The sequence below is a fragment of the Tachysurus vachellii genome, chromosome 10, assembly GCF_030014155.1.
Source record: "Tachysurus vachellii isolate PV-2020 chromosome 10, HZAU_Pvac_v1, whole genome shotgun sequence".
NCBI lineage: Eukaryota > Metazoa > Chordata > Actinopteri > Siluriformes > Bagridae > Tachysurus > Tachysurus vachellii.
Window position 1 is genome coordinate 21,663,151 of NC_083469.1, and position 23,201 is coordinate 21,686,351.

Sequence of the window (23,201 nt, forward strand, 5' to 3'; positions counted from 1 at the left end):
CTTTCCTCAACTCGCTCACGTCACTGGACACACACACACGTGGTTACCAACAATCGTTGTGGCTCATGTCAGTTTAAGTCACTGAAAATTAATGATCTCCTGCTGCTTTGTTGTTGCGAGTTGCTGTAGTGTAGGAAAACCACTCATAAAAATTTATTAGGTACATGTGTCATGTCTAATAGCAACACATCGGCATCTAACGAAGTAGACGTGGCATATTTTATAAAGCAGTACGTAACCGGCTGTGAAAACGAATGTTGATATCGTCAACATTTGCAAATCAGTATTAAGTGTACAGAATAGAAATAACAGAATACACATATCCATATTAAAGTTTAGTTCTGCCTACATCAGTCATATTTCATTTTAATAATAAAAATGAATAAATAGCTTCTTACCTTCCAGAAATAATTACAAACTTTGTTACCAAATCCAGAAAATAGCAGCAAAAGGGCTAAAAAAATATGCCAAGGTCTCTGTGCACTAATGGGAAATTCATGAGGGTTTTAAAAAAAAAATACATCTCAAAACCTCTACAATTACAGCTGGCGTGAGGAGGCGAGGGAACACAGGCATTGCGGGATACGCAGCAGCGCCGGCAATCCTCCAAGACTGTCAAGAGTAACCTTGACCCAGATGCTTGACAGCATTAGTAATGTTCACCTCCACAACTGCAGACTAGCATGAAAATTTCTACATTATAACAATGTTTTTCTTTAGTAGCGCCTGGGAACAGCAATGATGAGGTAATAGGCTTTCGATATTGTTATCATAACAACAATAGTGAATATTCTTCCAGAAAATCAAATGATGAGAAAATCCAGAACTAAATGACATTTTTAATCAGACGCTGTGACACATTCCAAAATGTGTTTCGGGAACAGGAAGTCGTTTCATCACTGCTTTAGCAATACTCAGAGATAAGTCAAGAGGAATGAATAGCGAAAAAATGTAAATGATGGATAGAGGTACTTTATGAGCAGGGAGCAAAGAGGAATGTTTAGGGTTAACTCTTCCCTTGAGGGGGGTCAGAGTAAAGCAGCCTCTCGTGCCAGTCGTCCATTACATATACAGCTAGCTGGTCCTGTGCTTCTCACGTTCCGCCTGCTGGGTCAGGCCTTAATGAGGGACAGCCCAGGGGGCCGCCAAAACTGCTAGACGTGCACAGAGAGTGCCTTCCAAAGGAAACAAACCCAAACCCCATTTCTCTAAACACATTGTCTGGAAGCCCCACAACGAGCACGCGAGTGTGGCAAACATATTTACCCACTGATGCGAATATAGAATGTCAAACGTTTACATATTTCTCTTCAAAAAGTGGGAACATGTTATTTGGATTGGAGGTCAAACCTGCTGTTTTTTTTTTATTTTTTTTTATAATGGTAAGCGTCTATGGAGCATATGGAAGCAGGGGGAATATTTCAGGAGAAAAAAGAACAGAAACATACAAGAACTGTGTTAGTCACTATACCTGTGATGAAGTAAACACTCCAGCTCTAGAGTTATCGGCCGCCGTTGGAGCAGCGCTCTCAGGTTGTCCCTCCAGCCATGTGATTTTTAAAGGGTTTCCTTTCAAACCACCCTCATTTTTACATGCCAGTTCCTGTATAGGAGTAGAAAATGAATACAAAATGTTAGTCTCCTTAACAGCTTAGTTTTTTTTTAATGAGATTTAAATGTTCAGATGGAGTTGGAAGAGGAATAAAATAATATCTCTGTATGACACAAAGTTTCCAGATCTGGACACGAGTACCCTAACATTTTATGACAAACACAAGTACATATTTAAAACTCTATGAAATGTGCATATATTGAACAAAATCCTCTACCTCCTTCTTAGCACCAAATCCAGTAATCTCCGAGAAGTTAAACGAAAAATGTCTTGCATATTTTTGTAATTAATGTGGTCTCCAGTATTGAATTTTAAGTTAAATTGCTTGTTCTTTATTTTGTTTTTTTATTGACACGTTGGTCTCTTTTCAACGTGGCTAACAGTTTTCTATATTACTCACAATACTCTTCACTCCTTTAGTACGTCCAGCTCTCTCATCTCCTCATCTGTACTCTTTGTGGATATAGCGTGTAGATGTGAACACTAAATGATTTCAGACCCCCTGTGTTGATTCAGCTATACTATTTTTATTATGTTGTTTACTTTATTATTTTACTTTCATTTCTTTCCATTTGTGTTCATTTTGAGTATGTGATAACTGAAGGCTTTTATTTTGACATCATAATCACTCACGCAACCAGATAAGAGTTTAAGTTTAAGTTTAAGGATGGAACCACTGTGAACAAGGTAAAATCTTTGACTTAACTTCATGCTATCTGTATTATTCGAATTTGTATCTTTATATAATAAGATACGATTATTATCCTTCTTTCATTTTTCCGTGATCTCAGGTGTGTTGAGTTGAGTTATTAATCTACCTTTTTTGTTCATTGATAATTGATTGATGCATGTTATCTTTTAATCCAGCTTCACCCACCCAAAAGGACCCACACACGAACCGTACTGAGGCTACTTCTCGAGGTTGCCTGAGTACGGGTCATTTTCTGGTCCTTTTGTTTTGTGCGATGTGAACACAGAGTCTGTTTTGTGTTTCGTTATGCCAGAAGTACCTCAAGGCTTGCCGTACAAAGCTGCCATCTTGCGTCACTGCCAACAACAAAATTTTTCATGATGTCTGTTTGTGGGGTTTGTGATCTCAGAAGGAGACAATTGTACTTATACTATCATATGTCATTGTATGTGTCCTAAAGTGCCCAAAATCACTGAGAAATATTCCAAAATATATTCTAAGGATCATATTTAGTGTACTGAAAGGTAGAGTCTTCCTTTTAAATCTTAAAATATACATTAAAAAAAAACATAGAATAAAATTACAGTCAAAGTTAGTATAAGCTAAAGGAAAAACCTAATTCAGTCTGTATTGTTATCACTGTGAAAGTCACTGCACAGTAATTTCAACTCTATGTGCATTTTACATAGTGCGTGTGTGTCTGTGTTGAACTTGAATTAGCCCAAGGCCTCCAGTCTGCCCTGGGACCATTAAACACCACACACAAAGAGTCTGTTCTTGAAGCATGGCTGCCATGATCTCTGGGGAAGCAACCACACAAGCAGGCAGAGCCCACAACAGTCCAAGAGCCAGCATGCAGCCAGACAGATTCTGACAATAAGTACAACTCTGGACTCCATTAAACATGTTAGACTGCTCCTTTACAGAATCTCACACACACACAATCTATACACACAAACTATAAATCTATAAAGGCATAAATGTCACCTTCAGGCACACAAATGTGCGTAAGAGCCTTTGGTAGAGGTTCCAAATAAACCCTGGGATTACGCAATTAATATTAATGATGATATAAGTGGGTAGCTAACAATAAATCTCTCTAACAAAGCTTTGCTGTTAAGCAACAATTTACTTTGCAAGGCGCAGTGATGTAACTCGCACTGGAACATGTATAAAAAGATTTCAGTTTTCTAAGACTAAGTATGTAATGTACAGTTTTTTTTTTTTGTTTTTTTTTTTGCTATTTAGCCAATTTACAATTAATATGTACACATGAGGGCTTTTTACACTGCACTTAACCCCAGGTTATATTGGTTCTTGTAATTTAGAAGAGTTCTTTAACCGCATTTTACCCGGGATTATGAAACCTTACTTTACATGAGGATTATCACCACTTTTCTGGCCTTAACCTTGCATTGCAGTGTCAAATGTGTACATCATAAAACGTTGTGGTGTTAGAAAGTTACGGCTTGATTCTTAGCAACGGACACCCAACGAGGAATTGAACAGTACGTGTGTGCCTCATATCGTATGTAAAGTGGCAAACACAAAGTAGCAACACTTAACAAAAATGACGCGGTAGTGCCAGATGGTACAACACTGAAAGTGAGTGCCCTAGTGAGAGGGAAATTCAAGAAACTGAAAAATTAGCAAATATTGGATGCCAGTGAAGGCCTGGTCAACTACACAAGTTTAAAAGGGCAAAATTTTTCTTTTTTGCTTTTAATGAAACCTGATCGTATGCAGGACACCAAATCTGTGCTTTACTTCCCTCACTGAAGTGCAAGACAATCAAGTGCTGTATTTATCCCGCCACGGTTACACGGTTACAACGGAACTACCACGGGTCACGAGGAGCCTGTGCCTATCTCAGGCGTCATCGGGCATCAAGGCAGGATACGCCCTGGACGGAGTGCCAACCCATCGCAGGGCACACACACTCTCATTCACTCACGCAATCACAAACTACGGACAATTTTCCAGAGATGCCAATCAACCTACCATGCATGTCTTTGGACCGGGGGAGGAAACCGGAGTACCCGGAGGAAACCCCCGAGGCACGGGGAGAACATGCAAACTCCACACACACAAGGTGGAGGGGGAATCGAACCCCCAACCCTGGAGGTGTGAGGCGAACGTGCTAACCACTAAGCCACCGTGCCCCCCTTGACGGTGCCTAGTACGTAAATAATAAGGTTAAGCAAGGGTTTAGGAATGTACAGTGTGAAATGCCAGATGGTGAATATCCAAGATTAAAGTTAACCCCTGGTAAAGTATAAGCAGTGGAAATGGTGAAACAAGATAACCCAGAATTGCCGATCCAGAATATTTCTGGAATTACGAGTCAGTCTGAAAGTACTCACCGCTGCTCTTACAGTGGCAAACTCTATCACAGCGCTGCCTTTCTTCTTGCCGGATATTACAGTGTTTAATATGTCACCATACTGCGGAGAGACAAAGAAATCAAGATATCAACTTCACATCAATCAAGGTAGCTGTAAATTGTTAAAGGTTCTAAGGGGTAGGTTGGTTTAAGGCTAACAGTAAAAAAAAAAAAAAAAAAAAAAACGATCCATATCAGAGCTTACATATTTTAACTGTATACCATTGCGATAGCACAACCTATTCGTGTTCTGTCCATGAGAAAATTGTAAAATGGTAACGGTCCATCTTCTGAGAATGAGTTGAGTTATCTTTACCACTTATGGAACCATTTGGCTTTCTGCTAATGGTTCTGCGTTGTGTTGGATGCGGGGGCTGAAATGAACATGGCTCAGCTCCCGAGGCCTGCCAGTAAGATTTACACTGGGGAGTAATGGGAGGTTTGGCTTGGTTCCCCTTAATAACCTCTGACCTTCAGAAAGGAGTACAAAATGGGTTTGGATGGAATATTAGCTTTGTCTGAAGTCCATGTTCACTTAAAGTCATTAAGGAGGCTCCACTAATCGTAGCTGAAGGAAAGAACAAGCACTCAAACAGTGCTTCATCAACAGGTCACCTGTCATGGACAAGAGCTTATTGAGTTATTACCAGAGACATTTTGTTGAGTAAGGAGGAATGGTTTCTGAGAATGTAAGCCTGCTGGGAATCGATGTTCATTCGCTGGGAAAGGGGAAGTCAGGAACGCAATTGGACACTAAGGACCAGAACCTTGCCAACAGTGACAAAGGAGATGACTCCCAAAGGATTCATCTTTCATATATGTAACTTTTCCAGAGTTTTTTTTTTTTCTTTCTTTCTGGGGGTTCTAGTTTGATTGTAGCTATAATGTCCAGTTCCAAAACATACATAGACCCTTGCCAAATAAAGACTAGAGTCCATCAACTATTTGCCAGGAATACCTGGCTGCCATCCTATCAAAACTCATTACTTAATTCCTTTTGCTTCCCGAGTTCTAACAATCCTTCAGGACAGCCTTGGATTGTGACTTCTATCAAAGATATAAAAGAAAAGTAATCATCTGTAATCTGGAATCTTGCTGAATTTTTCAGATGTTGCTCCATTGAAATAAGAGGATAATTTTGGGGAGAATTGAGGGGGTTTAAATTAACGTGAAGTAATCAGCATGATCCGGAATGCTAACAAACCAGCATCTCTGCCAGAAGGTCTCCAAGTCAGTTTCGTGCTTCACCAGGGTGGTACACATGCTGCTGTGTTGCATGAGAAGAGCACATTTCCCAGAAACTCCCATGACAGCACTAAACATACCAGCAAGGACGGCTAAGTGAGAGTGGCGTGCAGCTCTTTAAGAGGGCACTCGCAGTGCCCTCGGCACTTTTCGCTGCTACAAAAAATTTAATGGCACTTGCATAAGAGGGAGAAGTAAAAGTATTTAAACAGTTGATGTCATGCAGGCCTGAAAACCTGGGGCGCTGGACACCAGACCTCGCTCATTAGGAAGATAAACAGCTTGTTCGTGTGTGAGAAGGCTTTCTCACACTTGTTAAAATATGCTGCGGCAATCCAACCAAACTGCATAGAAAGGGGAATTGTATAGAGATAAATCGATAATGTTCTTTTCTTACGCAAATGTGTCGGATTTAGAGACAAATCAGTTTGTCACCTTCTGCAGGAGGCCTTGAAGAACTTCTTGAGAATATCCTCCATTGGTGTCGTCATCTTTTTTACACTTCCACTTCAGCTGAAAAAGACAGAGAGAGAGAGAAGGTCAAGAAGCAGAAATCAGACTTTTTAATTAGACCTGAAGCTCAACAGGCCCTAGAATTTACAATAAACTGTATCTCTCATTTTATAATGAAGAGAAAGGAAGGGATTGATTAAACTAACATGGGAGCCTGGGGTATGCACAGCAGTGACTCACCTGCTAACCGCTAGATATTTTAATGATGCGCTAACAGTCACCAGACTCATTTACAGATGTTAGTGGTGCCAGTGAGAATTTTTTTAAAAAGGAAGTGTGGATAGCAGCTGGAGAAATCCTTTATAGAGTGTCATGCTAGTAACTGCGGTGGAGTATATGAATGTGAACGGGTCATTTCAGAGTGCTTGTGGTGACTCTGTTTTACATGCTAACATTAACTTCCAGCTCAGAGTTTTCGTGCTTCTACTTAATCAGCCATTAGAGATAGCTTGACATGTGCCCTACTGTTTATATGGATACACTTGCAGCACAGAGCTTCCATGCTGTCATTTCTCCTCATGAAACATTGGAGCATTTGTAACTGCTTCCATTTCATTCATCAAGAAACTGAGTCTGGGAATCACTCGGTTATGTGGTTATGAGTGTTCTTCTCTTTTCTTTATAAACTATTCCTATTCAAGAAAAAAGAAATAGGCAACAGACTTTAAATGATGCTCCAATTTTGAAAGGAGGACATTTTCCAGGTTGAACACTCCAAGCATTTTTCATAGTCACATGCTGGGAATCTCTGGCAACTTCTTCGGTACATTTCAGACAACCCAACCATATAGCTACAAATAAGAGCAATATTTTTTTTTCCTTTCCAGAACAAAAGCAAACGCCCTTACACGAAAAATAACACTACCTCACGCGAGATGGTCGGGCTCTGGGTTTTTTAAGCTCATTTTTCTAAGCTGTGGTGAATGATGGTTTTCAACAGAATTGCCTGCAACACACCAGAAAAAGCCTCAAACCGGTGAAGGTCCCATGCAAACCGAGGAAGACACATAAGGATTCATAAACTGTATCCATATACTGTAAATAGAAAAAGTCTACATACTGTAGGTATACGTAAGTAACAAAGAATATGTAAAATCTTGGTATGATTTTTGTAAAGATTACAAAAAAAAAAATAAAGGTAATACAGCACTCACATCCTTTTGATTCTGAGTCAGGAGTCTTAGACTTAGACATATAGCACCTGTTTATTTGGAAATCTTATTTCATTTTACAAAATAGTCCACATCTACGTATAAATTGTAATGGGATCTCATGTGAACACCCCTCTTCAAGTCATTTCACTCTGACTGGGCAATTTTGGACAAAATTATGCCTTTATTAACTTGGATTGGTGCTTTAGGTCCTTGTCATGCTGGAAGGTGAATTTATTTCTTCATATTCAGCTGTCTAGCTATCCAGTATTTCGCCATCATGACTAGAGCTCCAGTCTCAGCTGAAGAGAAGCAGCTCCATAACATGACCACCATGCTTCCTCACGTATATTTTGTTCTTTGGAAGATAAATTGTCTTGATCTCACACAAAAACGAATCTTCTAGAATTAAGCTTTGGCTTCATCCATCCATTTTGCAACATGGTTTAGGAGCATTTAGGTGGGCTTGAATGTATTTTATATGTGAGAAAGGGCTCCGCTTACACATCCTAACCTATGTGAAGAATGCTTCACACATGCAGGAAGTAATGGAAGTGAAGGATCTCACACGCAGGAAGTAACCACCACTTGCCAGATATTCCTGCAGCTTTTTTAATGTTGGTGTAACCTCTCCGAAAAGGTTTCTTTTTTGTCCTTTCATTTCATTCAGAGGGACGTCCTGTTCTATTTCATTTCATTTCATTTCAGTTTATTTACAGCACTTGGCAGACGCCCTTATCCAGAGCGACTTACATTTCATACAGCTGAGCAATTGAGGGTTAAGAGCCTTCCTCAGGGGCCCAATGGTGACAAATGGCTTCCGATTGGTAGTCAAACACCTTAACCACTAGGCTACCACATCCCCTGTGACTATAATGCCTCATTTTCTCCATGTGGTGATGATGGCCTTCTCGGTCTTCCATTGTACTTAGTAATGTTTTGGAAATTCTTTTGTATACCTCTGAGTACCACGGCTTTAGCATGTAGATGAAACCAAGATGAAAATTCTCTAGGCAACTTTAACAGGGGTGTGTAGACTTTTTTTCATATCCACAGTAAGTGTTGACATTCTAGGCATTTTGTTTAAATAAACTTTAAGCAGCGGTGATGTACTGTGAAATAACTTGAGTGACTCCTTAAAGGAAAACAACTCTTACAAAAAGAATCATAAAGTAATAACTCAATGGCCATAAAAGGTAAAGCTTTTCTTTCTCAGACAGAGAGTCTCAGAGTGTTAAATAGATCTGAAAAGTATATTTAGTGCAAAAGAAATGTAATTCAATAGCGTTTGACCCATTATTTACCTCTGGCGCATATACTGTACATATCACTTACTTAATTCATTAGAGTTGGGAGCAGTAAGAAGTGTACTGATGTGATTAATAACACCAATCCATTAGCTAACACTGAACTGTGTCCACTAATAAGACAAGCAGAAGCCTTTCCAAAGGCAACAGAATAGAGCTTATTTTCACGTAGATATAATTCTTCCTAGGATCTGCCAGGAGTGTTGGATGCAGAGTAAAGCTTCATTTGAAGGGAATTTGGGGAAAATAGAAAAGGGTTACAGGGTCATATACAGCCTGTTTAAGAAAGTTTGGTTTCATATGAACTGTTTGAAATGTTCTTGCCTTATTTGTTTTTTTTTTTTGTTTGTTTGTTTTTTGCAGGACCTGTTTAACGCCATCCACCGCACCAGGATTCATCCTATGTAACATGTGCATAGACATAGACACAAGAGCACTTTTCCTGGCTCTCGCATGCTTGAAATCTGTTATTACCTTTAAGTAAAGAATGTTCATTTGCAGATCAAATACATAAACAGTGGAAAAAGCACCTTTAATTTAGGGGTGACCTTTCTGTTGTCTTGCTGCACTGGTGAAAAATCTGTCGAGAGAAAAAAAATGGAAGTGGGGTTGGAGAGAGACAGTGAAAACATCCAGTGTCGCTGATCAAGAACAATTATTATCACCGACAAATGATCATTTATGTTACGAACAAAAAGTGTGGTTCATGGAAGTGTGAGTGCACACATACGCACACATACTTCATCTCTCGCTTCATCTAACGTTTGCTTTTAAGCCTTTAATTCTGTCATCCTGCTCAGGGTTACTTTCAAAACCCTTAGTGGCATAGTTGAATGATTTTATTAATCAGATAACACTTTTTATGGTGCAACATTTGTATCATAGGCTTTGTATCGAGATGATAAAAAAAAAAAAAAACAACAACGTAATAACGCAGTTATATGCAATTTTTACAAAATGGTAAATTGGTTTGGTTTATCGATAGCATGTGAACAAAATGTTTTGCATGTGAGTTGAATATTGTATAAGCTCCAAGTAATAATAGCACGTAAGTACCTGCATGTGTGGAGTGAGCATTGAGCCTCCACTCCCTCTCTTTCTGGATCTGCTCTTGAATCAGTCTCTGCTCTTCTTGCAGCTGTCTGGAGCCCTCTTCTCTCAAGCGGGCAATCTGCACATGCACACACACACACACACACACACACACACACACACACACACACACACACAAGACAGAATCCAGTCAACAGACATAGTTTACTGCAGACATATGCCATGTTAGCATGCACCAGCACACAAATCATGCTTACATAACACATCAACGCACACTCAGTGCTATAGGAATTTCTTCAAACCTGACCAAAACCGCAGTGCACTATGTACTATGTGAAACCATATGAACTGCAGTAACCCTAAACCAAGTCTCTTAATACGGAACACCGCCACCTACTGTCTGTCAACAAATTAGGCTTCCACATATCTAAATTCAAACCATGCTCCAGCCAGGGAGAACGGATCGAAAAATTTCACTCCGCAGGCATGTGAAAAATTTCATTCATTATTCCCCTTTATGAGTATAAGGCAAATTATTCTGCAGTTTAACCACAGTTAGTGTTCTTAAACGATTAGTAAGTGAACAGCTGATACCATGCGGAAGCAATGGTTTTCGTTCAGCCGTTGGGTGAAGTTGAAGTGAGAAAGAAAATTAAAGGATCAAGCTGACACACGGAGACTGAATTGAGTATTAAGATGAGTAGAGAAAGAAACCCGGTAACTGATTTCTTTTGTTTAGTAGATGCAGGGACATTTTAATGGGAATTAGCTACACTGATCTGCAGCAGTGACTTACTCCATTTGCTTGAAAGCAGCTTTGTTATTAGGAAAAACAGGAGGCATTAGTCTCATTCCATTCTAATGATTTTAAACAGTATCAGAGCTAATGAAAGAAAGAATTCATTCGTTACTTGAACAATGACACTACTATGTAGGCAATTTGGCAGGAGTTCTAGTTGATTCGTCAATTAAGCCGATACATTTATGTGATGGAGATGCCGTCATATCAAAGCGCGACATAATTCTTGCGTAAAACACGTCATGTGTCGTGACGTATAAGTTGTATATGTAATCCGGTAAATCTATTTCTAAAACAATGTTATTGATGGCACTTTTATCATAATATAAGCATTATAGATTTATTATATCTATATAGTTATGATTATTTAAGGAGGGGAAGTGCTGTAGAACTGTAGCAGATTTTACAAGTGTAAAGATTCAAAATGGTTAAAAACCATTTCTTTAAATATACAATTAGAGGGAACACTGGCAGGTTTTTTCATAACAGGCAACCCTCGTCTTTCCGAATTTACAAGCCTTAAGGTTCTGTCGGACTAGTTGGTTTTGTTGTAGGTTGTTTTGTTGATTACGTTCAATTTAAGTGGGCCAGGATTCAGGGTGGGAGATTTTTGTTGTTGTTGTTGTTGTTGTTTTTGTCATTGTCTGTCTGTTGTATCTAAAAAATGGAAACAAGATTACTCTTCTGTTGACAGTTATGTGACTCACACACGCTACCAATAAAAAAAAGGAAGAAGAAAGAAAAAGTATTTTATACAAATATATCATGATAATTCATGATAAATCAGAAAAGCATATTATGATACCAAAAAATGAACAGATGAGCTCAGAAGTATGCAGGTTTGAACTGTGTGTGTGTGTGTGTGTGTGTGTGTGTGTGTGTGTGTGTGTGTGTGTGTGTGTGTGTGTGTGTGTGTGTGTGTGTGTGTGTGTGTGTGTGTGTGTGAATCTCCGATATTTTAGACCTTCGTTTTTTTTTCTCCAAAAACTCAGTTCTTACTTCTTCCTCTAATGTTCGGGTGTTTTTGAATTCCTCTGTTTTCTGCACTTCTGCCTCCGCTTGTCGTTCACGAGCCTCTAAGTCTGCAGACGAAACAAACATACGAAAAAATTTAATTTAGCAGATAATCAGATTGATTTAGGCTGAAGGTGAAGAAGGCTGAGATGTTTGTCCCTGCAGAAGAGACAAAGATGCGTCACCTAATTTGATCTTTTTCCTCTTGTCATCTAGTCTGTTGTTTCTCTCCTCGGCTTGCTTCTTTGCAGCACGGATCTTGTCATAGGCCGCCTGGACAGAATACATTCATGGCACAAACGACAACAAATTTGTGTTAAAAAAATAAAAGCAGAAAACTCTTGGTTTGATTTTCAGGTAATTTTAATGCCTTTTGAAGCAGAACTCACTCATAACAGAACTGTTTTCAATTACTGGTATAAGATCCACTTCGAAAAGGTAACCTCATGACTAGTAACGCTACAGTCCCTATCAGCACAAGGTATATAATGCTGCCTTGTGTAAGTGTTAGTGTGAGTGCTGGATGCGCAGTAGTTCATTTCATGTTGTTTAGACAATTTTCTTACCCGTGCCGCTGCATCAGTCAGCACCTCGAGGGCCTGGGAGAGCTGGTGGAAGAGCTCAGCTGTGTACGACAGACAACAATGAACAATCAAGTACAATTAAACCCAGGCTTAGTTTACGGTTAAGTTTAAGGACAGTTGTGCCTGTGTGTCTTCTTCGCACGAAAGACAAAACCATGAAATCACCATTCAAAACATATGTTTGACTGACGGTTACCCTGGTGGAAAGCAAAAAATAAATAAATAATAAAAACAAGGGAGAGAGAGAGAGAGAGAGAGAGAGAGAGAGAGAATGCTGAAAAAAAGGAAAAAGGAGACATAAATGGAAACATTCTGTGTGGTGAGAATGGTAACTGGACCACGGTTCACACGTGCATGTTCACAGCTAAATGAGGGATCTTAAATAATTATAATGATCGGGTTGGCAATTTGCGAGTGGCTCGTGTTATCCCACATTTGCAGCATTAAAAGAGAGCGCTCAGTCTCACGAAAGCCGTTTCCTCTAATGATGGCCTGCCGTTTTTCTCACGTAAACCTGGAGGCCCCCTGCCGCAGCTCTTATTAAGCCCTGTGGAGGAGCTGACAAGAAAGGGGTTCCACACAAACCTCCCCCAAACCCCCCTTCCTCCATTGCAGACCCTACACTCCTTCAGAACTTTAATGACTCTCTTCTGGCATGAGTGCCTTTCTGTTTCTCACTAATAAGTGATGGAGCACGCACATCATTAAATCCCCCAATCATAAACATCTATCTATTGTTATGGAGAAATTAAGAATTACCTTCAACTGAATTGTGGCAAAAGAAAATTTTACTACTACTGAGCAGGTTATTTTGTGAACTTCCTGAATGAGCTCATGACCGAGCTGCATCTTGTTATTTATCCTGAAACCTCTCCTTTGTTTAAACTCGGATTAGGATTGTTGCGCCATGCACCAGACGCTTCATAACGCTTTTCATCCATCGTCGTTAGAGAACGTCTGTAAATCCGTTCGCTGACGTTATAACAGCTAGAATCAGTCATTTTCCAAAATATTAGCTGGTCAATGACCTTTAGAAACATCTAGCAGATTCGCAAGATTTCATTAAAATGTTGAGAACATTCACTTGTTAGGCTTCACCTTTCTCATCATGTCGTATGACCGCTCATCATGCAGCATAACCAATAATCATAATAATGCTAATAAAATGAGAGATGAAATATCTCAGAGTTCCCCGGCTGGTGATTATTACTCTTGCTTTTTTAATCAGTTTGTGAACACAAAAAACATGAACATTGCTGAGGCAGTGCAGTTATAGGACATAAATATACGTTTCTGACTAATAATGAATGCATGTTTTTTACTATCATTAGACTACACTGTCCTAGAATTATAGCAAAGTTAATATTTGGATAGTAAATCACCATCATATTAAATGATCATATTTAAGACCACGGCCGATTAACGTTGATGAAAAACAGCTAAATTCACATATCTGCATGTTTTTAGATAAATATACTGTACTGTGAAAACAACTCAGGGCCCCAATTTTTTTTTTAGTACAGAATTTGTTAAATAGATGTTTGATAGATGTTTATTTTATTACTGCATTCCTCAGTCAGTACAAAAACATTTTAGGGTTCCAACTATGACTTTTCAAACAAAAATGAAAGGTTACTGGAAAAAAAAATGTTTTATGTCAGTTAAGAAAACAATATATTACATAACAGACCACTCAAGAAAAAAGAAAGGGAAAAAAAAAACACACGTTGAGATCCCTGAAGATCCAGAAGAACTGAAGCAGATTTTTCAAGCTGTTCAGTAAAACTAATTTCCTTACACAACTGCACAAATTACACCTGAGTCTACTAATGTTGACTTTATTAAGTTTATTACTGTTTACTGCTCTTTAAATCAAGTCAAGAAGCTTTTTATTGTCATTTTGACCATATATTGCTGATGTAGTATTTGGTGAAATGAAAAAAAAAGAGACAGGAGAGAACTAAGGACTAATTAACATATAGTGTTTCCTTATAAAGAAATGTGTAAGTAAATCTGAAGATAGACAGGGTATGGTGGCACAGTGCTTCACCTCAGATTCGATTCCTGTCTCCGCTCTGTTTGGGGAGTTTGCAAGATGCTCTCCAAGTGCATCAAGGTTTCATCTGCACACTCCAGTTTCCTCCACCAGTCTAAAGACATAACTGGTATCTCTAAATTATGTGCGCGTGTGCATGTATGTTTGGGGTTGGGATCTGTGTTTCCAGAGTCCATTGGGATAACCTCAAGACTCTCAGCTGAGGACCTTCTGAAGTATAAGCAGTACAGAAAATTGATGGATGAATGAATGGATGCATGGGAGGACGGATGGATGGATGGAGGGATGGATGGAGGGATGGATCCACACACAGGGCACACACACACTCTCATTCGCTGACGCAATCACACACTACGGACAATTTTCCAGAGATGCCAATCAACCTACCATGCATGTCTTTGGACCGGGGGAGGAAACCGGAGTACCTGGAGGAAACCCCCGAGGCACGGGGAGAACATGCAAACTCCACACACACAAGGCGGAGGCGGGAATTTAACCCCCGACCCTGGAGGTGTGAGGTGAACGTGCTAACCACTAAGCCACCGAGCCCCCCAGTTCAGTGTGTGTACTGGTCTGTAAGTAGGAATGAATACAAAGGGACTAGCAAAGGACCGACACGGATAATCCTGGCTATTCATAATCCAACATTTTACATTCTAAACATTTTTATTTACATAATTGTGCCGTCAACAACCACGATTGGATGAATACAGAGTAACACCACTGTAAATCATCAGGAGCTTATCAGGTGCTTTTATATTAGTGACAAAATATTTTGCCACATAAAGAATCCTGGAGATACTTTTCTGAGCATCACTGTAAAAACAAAAAAAAAAACAATTGACACTCCAATTGACAGTATTTCCGTCACCGTTTGACACTATGGTGTGACTACTGTTTATTCAACACACAGCAGTTTGATTTATGATCTGTTACTAAGCATCTAGCTGTTACACCACATCATTTCACAATGTACACATAAAGCATTGAAATGTGAGGTTAAACGTCTTAAAATCACTCCAACCCGATGTGCCTGAATGACTACCGCCCAGTAGCACTCACACCCATTACCATGAAGTGCTTTGAGAAGAAGGAAATATTTACATTTGAGATCAATGAGAGCATATGAGGATCAGCTAAATGCTGTATTTTACAAACTGTATGAAGTTTGTGGTACAGACTCATTAATTTGCACAAAAATTAAGTTGCACACTGGTCTGTTGGGACTTTACAATGTCATGCCCTAAACATAATGCTGAGCAAAACAAACTGTGATTGGTTTATTTAGATGTCAGCCGGACACCCTGTTGGACGGTTCTTGGCCAATAAAAGCTGCTACGTAGTCCAGACCTTCTAGCATCAACCTAACTTTACCACACACCTACATTATGAGTACATAGTTAGAGACTACGCTTAGATGAGTTACCCACTCCACTAAAATGTCAGTGTCAATATTGTGTTATGAATAATCCATCACCCTCAGCAGCATCATTGGTCCTGTGTTGATTTTTCCCCCATTAATGGTTGAGTAAAATGCAGTTGACAAATTGTGCCACACAATGTGTGAGGTGCTATATTTCACACCAACATGGTCTTCAAGCTACACCCAAGAGACTGGAAGGATTCTATTAGAATAGTACAATATAATCTAAAAAAAAAAAAATGTTAATCATTTCATAAATATTACTCTCAACCATCCGTGTCATATTGCATAGGTGAATTTTGAGTCAGTTCATGGAGTATCCAGAAGAGAACCTTGCCTCTCTCCCCTTTTTCTGCCCCTTTCATGGCTTCCTCTTGTTGTGTGAGAGCGTAAATGAAATGCATCTGAGGCCGCATTTTCTGCAGCCTTCTCGGTTTTCGTTTCTGGGAAAGCCAGCCCCAACTCTTTGGGCTCTGAACCCCCATTACCCCCTCGTTTGCTGACATAATCAGGATTCAGCCGAGGCGTCCAGAGACCGCACGAGCCTCAATCGAAACCATGCCGCACAGCTTCCTTGTCCAAGGTGCAGATTCACGTTTTCGAACACTGAATTACAATTCCAGGCCTGTTGAGTTTTGTTCTCGGGACTGTCTCTAGAGACCCGTGGTTCAGGAATATAAGAGAAACTGCCTGGATTTGTCTGAACCACTAACCACATTAGCCACCGGCCTTTGTGAGTATGATGCCTGGGTTAAAGACAGGATTAACTTAAACTAAACATGATGGAATGGCTCCATGTGCTTTAGAATAGCAAAAGGCAGAAAACTCAAGGACTCAAGGAAGTGCCACACGTCCTCTGTTGTAAGTGATTAAACATAGATTCGCATTTTGGGTTGCTTAACCGTTTTCTAGCTTGTAGTCTAGTAGTTAAGAGTTTGAATACCGGTACTGCCAAGCTGTCGGCGTTACTCGGTTCAGGTCACCTTTAGATTAAAGCATTTCCCAAATTAACAAATGTAAAAGAAGAAGCACAGAATTACAGTACAGTGAAATTATTTTCTTATCACACATCAGATTGTTAGGAAGTTGGGGTCAGAGTGCAGGGTCAACAGTGGCAGCTTGGTGGTGGGGGGGCTGGGGCTTGAACCCTGTGACCCCGTGATCAGTAACCTAGAGCTTCAACAATCCAAAGCCCCAATGGACTGTTTACTCAGCTTCTTTCAGAATCACAGCTCCACACAGTCTGTTTACCAGATGTATCAGCTAATATCAACTCTTCATTATTCCTCCATTTATCAGGTTATCATCCCACCAATATATACAAATCCAGTAGTGATTGTGTTCATAACACAGTAAACAATCAGTACAAGGAGCAGCATCAGAACAATTAAAGATGGTCACAGACAAATCCTTACTTTCCATTTCTCACTTTGTCTTCACATTTAAAGAGTGTATATTTCTGCTCTCAGTGACCTATAGACATCTAGTGGAAACTCCTAGACTATAGAAATATTTAGCTAGTAATTCTTATTACAAGGAGTACAATAAAACAAAATAACTTTTATTTCACCAAGTTTTTCTAGCCATTTTTCATACTCATTTCAGGCTTGAATTAGACTTTTTTTATTGGCAAATTATTTTGCTGCTTATATTTTATTTAAAAAAAATAGAAATTGGATTAATAATCTTATTATATTACAATATTTTGTTTAGTGTAATCTAATAATCTATTTACAACAGATGTAAAGGCCTACAGATGACAGGTTTTTTGTGATGTAAAGATTTTACGAGGCTGCTGAAAGACCTACAGCAACATTAATGGAGCTGGAGGAAAATCTGACAAGTACTGATTACCCTTTGCATGTGACAATCTCTACTATTGCTATTCTTCACATGTCCAGGGAGAAAAAAGCTCATCACCAAAAGTACATCATGGTGATTGCAGCCTCATGCTTTAGAGCTGCTTTTCCTCAGCCAGAAATAGGGGCTTTATTCAAGGTACTGAGATTAAGGTACAGCTAAAAATAACAGTTGATTTTAGAGCAAAAATTTCAGGGCCCGTATTCATGAAAATTCTTAGTGCAAAGAGTTGGTCCTAATTCCAAAAATTCTAAGAAACGTAATGAAATGTGGGCATTTCCTCCGAAAATTAAAAAGAAAATCCTAATAAAGACAAAATTTATTCATAAAGCATCTTAACCCCGAAAAGAGCTCTTAAGGTCAAAAAGTCTTAGAAGTAGTGAGAAAGACTTTTAAGAGGCTTTAGAGTTTCTTTAGCAGAGGAGAAAATGTCTGAGAGGTGAAGAGGGAGAAGTCATGTATTGTATAAAATATTTAATAACGATAGTGAATTAATAAGATGCTACAGATTAGATCGTGTAGGGCTTATTTTTATAACCAATCATATTAGAGGTAACATCTCCGACACAGCACAGAAATGCCATAGTGGCAGAAATGAGATAATTTTGGCGCTATGACATTTCTTCACTGTGTCGGAGACGTTTATTAATTAATTAATTTATGTAGACGTTTACATTAATAACATACAGATGTTAGCACATCTCTAATATGATCGTCACAAACGTAATCTCTACACGATATAGCCTCAAATATCTCAATATTGAGACAAAGTGAAGGCTTATAATAGACCAGATTTTTTTTATCCAAGATTTCAGTCCATTTAAGGCAAAAACACAAGCTCTTCAAACTGAGAACTGAACTCGGAACAAGCTATATTGTGTCTAGCTCCTGCTGCCATGTGTCTGTAGAATGTATCCAAACCTTTTCTCCCATGAACATGACACTCCATCATGGGAAATAAGATCATGCTAAGATTTTAAGTCCTTCCTAGTCATGCTGTTACCGGCAAGAAAAGCACATCGCTAAAATGATACGGCTGAATGTTCCTATAAACAGTACAATACGACAGAAACATAAACTTCCTGTTAAATCTAAACTTCCTGCTACAAAGGCATTTGTGTTTAAAATGTACATAAACTATGTAGTGGTTCTGATCCCAAGAGAACCAGACAGCCACTGTTGGGCCAGAGAGCAAACACATTAACCCTTAAAGTGCGAGCTCTGAAGGTTGATGTGAAGCTCTTGGATTGTAGCTGCATGATTTTTTTTTTTTTTTGCACTGCACTACTACCACATGATGTACTGGGAACTGATGAATAATTGGATGAATAAGCAGGTGTCTAGCTGTTCCTATTAAAATAGCCACTGAACATATGTATAAATGTGAAACCAACTCACCAGCCTTGGGATTATCTGGGTTCTTGTCTGGATGGCAGGATAAAGCTTTCTGTCTGTATGCTTTCTTGATCTAAATTAAAAAAAAAAAAAAAAGATAATTCAATTTAAAAAAATCATTTTGCAGGCCACCGCTGCGGTTAGCAAAGTACACTGTAGTATTCGTGATTCAGACATAACACCACCAATTATTCTCCTGCAAGAAACCCAACTTTCACTCCACATCCTCTGAATCTGAATAGTATGTTCATGTCTTACTAGGTTTCAGAAAACTAAGAGACTGCTTTTCTTGAGATCTGTCCAAGCCACTGTATGCTTCTTGGCAAACAAGTTCATGATAAAATTTCAGACTCTATTGTTATTCATGCCGTTACTGGCAAAGAACAGTGCAGAACTAAAACGTATAAGGGGGAGGAATCACGGAAAGGGGTGACAGTCCCAAGAAAACACAATATGAAATATTCTGGAAATTAAAAAAAAAAAAGGTGGTAATAACGGTTCACCAAAAGTTTAGAGTAGCATGAGCCAACTGAATGTTACTACAGAGTGTTTTTATACACTTCATATTTAACATAAAAGGATGCAAAATAAAGGGGGTTTGACCAAAAAAAACACATTATTAAACTCACACACGCATGTTGGTCCTACTGCACTTGGGAAAATCTTGCATTGTTGTAATTATTAATGCAGCTAATTGACGTTATTTTATCTACATCATATTCTACCTTAAGCTTAACTCCAGTAACCCAAAGGAAAGCTTTTTGAATAAAAGCTGCAGATTTTCAAATAAACATTATTTTTTTCTTCATGGACACCAGCCAAATGTCCCCACAAGGCTAAAATTCATATTTCTATAGTTTACTTCTGTGATATAATCCACACATACACATAAGCACACATACTGTACATAAGCACACACACACACATACATGCCTACACATGCACACATACATAAGCACACACACACACACACACACACACACACACGCACTCTCACAAATGCATACACATGCACATATACATATGCACACACACACACACGCATACACATGCACATATACATATGCACAGACACACACACAAATGCACACGCAAAACAGCGACTCAAACCTCCAATAGTTTTAAACCATTTACACTGCACATATTATCCAATTGTTTGTGACATTAATGTTAATGATGACGATATGCTTTTGATTAAACCGATTTAACTGCTAAAAACAAGAGGGCAAAGTTAACTAAAAAGAACAAAATCAGTAAAGGAAAGTGGGTTTCAGAGAAACACTAACGTTCAGATAGGTTCTTCAATTAAGCACGATGGACAAATGATGCACAGCTCTACAAATCAAACAAAAACGCGACAAGATTATACTAAGACGAAACAATCAAATCTAACCACAAAACAAAAAAGAAAGAAACATTTTCTCTTGTTTAGATTGAGACAAATGGAGCTTTGGCACAGCTATATGAAGAGTTTTGAAAAAGAGAATTGTGTTAAAAAAAAAAACATTACGATAATAGAGATGCACATATCGGATTTGCCCTCAGTTAGTATCCTATTGAACAAATTTTCATCCACTGACAGGACGTGTGAACATCTCTGTGACCATCATTCTAATCTAAAAACAGATATTGTTCAAAAGTGAACATGCGTGCTTATTACTGTACATCATATACATGATTGTCCTTTTTTTTATTATTTGTAGCAGTGCAACTTTCTGTAAGGAAAAAAACCATGTTGGAGAGCTAAGACCACCACCCAGCAAATCTGGCAACAACATGCCTACATGTGTCTTTATCCTAATAATCCAACAACTCATGGTTCAGTTGGTTGGCTTTCCAAAACTAAACATCATTATCTAAACGAACATTTTATGCTTACAATCTTCACCGTGCCTCTAATCCACCACCCTGGGGGGAAAAAATTAGCCGCGGGAAAATACAGCTTTTCCCGTGAGGTATGATCCATATCTGAGTTTGTGTTCTCTCGCTTTTTAGATAGGGTTCAAAAAGAGTGCAGCTGATAGGTTTACCCTGGGTGCAAATTAAAACCTGTAACACAGGAGGGCTAATTTTATTTTCTGTCTGCTTCTGAGCGCTTTAAAGGATTGACATGCTGCTCGAATGAAAAGAAGATGGAATAACCGTAAATGTATTCGAGTTTGTTTCAACTTGGACCATATGCACTGATTCTTCATGTAGTTATACAGTAGAAAGGAATTTGGAAGTTGGTTACTTCAGCATAAGAGACCAGGTTAGCTCTTGTACTGATGAACAAGCTTACATTGCCAGTGGATGATCTCTAATAATGTCAGCCGAGAGGCACGGTCATCTTGCACCATATTCCTCGTCACTATTGAAATAAAAATATATCGTAATAGTATTTTGAAATAACCATAAAAGGTACTGGTCCATACTGAATATGAAAAAACAGTGCAATACAGGCTAAGAGCACTTATACCATTGTACTGGTCTTGATTCATTCATTCATTCATCTTCTACCTCTTATCCGAACTACCTCGGGTCACGGGGAGCCTGTGCCTATCTCAGGCGTCATCGGGCATCAAGGCAGGATCCACCCTGGACGGAGTGCCAACCCATCACAGGCCACACACACACACACACACTCATTCACTCACGCAATCACACACTAGGGACGATTTTCCAGAGATTCCAATCAACCTACCATGCATGTCTTTGGACCGGGGGAGGAAACCGGAGTACCCGGAGGAAACCCCCGAGGCACGGGGAGAACATGCAAACTCCACACACACAAGGTGGAGGCGGGAATCGAACACCGACCCTGGAGGTATGAGGCGAACATGCTAACCACTAAGCCACCGTGCCCCCCGGTCTTGATTCATATTAGTCAAATGGTTTTGATGAATCTTTAAGAACAGCACAGCTCTGAAAAGTGCTGGTTGCAATATACTGTACATGTTGTCATACATTAGTCATACAGAACATCTAATTCACACTGACTTGTTTGCCAAATACTCTTGTACATATGTATATTTCTGCATATGTATATACATTATCCCTCCATTTATATTTTCATATTTTTATAAAGTTTTCTTATATAGTTTAGATTGCGTCCAATTCTGTCATTTTCTGTTGCTGATCAACACTTTTGTTTTTTTTCCGTATCGATTACTGCAATGCCTTGTTGGCCGGGGTGTCTAAAGCTACCTTAAACAAATTACAGGTAGTGCAAAATTCGGCGGCGAGGATACTTACTAGAACAAAGTTAAAAGATCACATTACTCCCGTTTTGGAGTCTTTGCACTGGCTCCCCGTTAGGTTTAGGGTTGATTTTAAGATTCTGATGCTTACCTACAAGTCCTTACACGGGTTAGCCCCTCAATATTTGGCTGATCTTTTAATTCCTTATATTCCATCTCGCGATCTTCGTTCTTCTGAAACTGGTCTTTTAACTGTTCCGTTAACTCGTTTAAAATCGATGGGAGATACAGTAGGGCCATCTCTTCACTAGCTCCAAAACTGTGGAATTCATTACCAACTGAGATAAGGCAAGCAAAATCTCTTGGCACTTTTAAATCTCTGCTTAAAACTTATTTTTTTAGGGTAGCTTTTAATTTGACTAATTGTAATTTTACATAGTGCTTATTTTATTGTCTATTTTTGTTGCTTCAATTTTAATCTTTATACTATGTGTGTAATTTTGTTGCTTTTATTTTGCTTTTGTAAAGCGCTTGGAGACGTTCTTTTAAAGGCGCTATAGAAAATAAAAGTTATTATTATTATATTATAGTTTATACTTTTTTATTACTCTAGTATTATTTTATTGTATGCTTTTTTTTTTATACTTTTAATGCTTATATACTGGACAGTTGCATAAAGCATTTCACTGCATGTCGTACCCTGTATGTATGTGTATGTGACAAATAAAATTTGATTTGATTTGACATTTGGCATCAGCACAATGTCTAATATGCAGATACAGTTATTGTTCACATCAAACATCAGAATGGTTGTAGATACCAGATGGGCTGGCTTGAGTATGTCAGAAACTGCTGATATTCTTGGATTTTCTACACATAACAGTCTCTGGAGTTTATATAGAATGGTGAATTTACAGAAAACAGAAAGAAGTATCC

The 23,201-nt window shown here is 38.8% G+C and overlaps 1 protein-coding gene across 1 annotated transcript in view; it reads right to left on the reverse strand.

Annotated features, from left to right (window-relative positions):
* Positions 1-23,201, reverse strand: part of dnajc17 (DnaJ (Hsp40) homolog, subfamily C, member 17) — a 48,412-nt gene that overhangs the window by 21,397 nt on the left and 3,814 nt on the right. The window contains exons 2-10 of the mRNA XM_060880270.1: positions 19,090-19,159; positions 12,335-12,393; positions 11,954-12,041; positions 11,754-11,836; positions 9,959-10,073; positions 9,433-9,482; positions 6,367-6,444; positions 4,667-4,747; positions 1,472-1,603 (exon numbers count right to left, since the gene is read on the reverse strand). Coding sequence (XP_060736253.1) covers positions 1,472-1,603; positions 4,667-4,747; positions 6,367-6,444; positions 9,433-9,482; positions 9,959-10,073; positions 11,754-11,836; positions 11,954-12,041; positions 12,335-12,393; positions 19,090-19,159 — 756 coding nt within the window. The remainder of the gene's footprint in view (positions 1-1,471; positions 1,604-4,666; positions 4,748-6,366; positions 6,445-9,432; positions 9,483-9,958; positions 10,074-11,753; positions 11,837-11,953; positions 12,042-12,334; positions 12,394-19,089; positions 19,160-23,201) is intronic.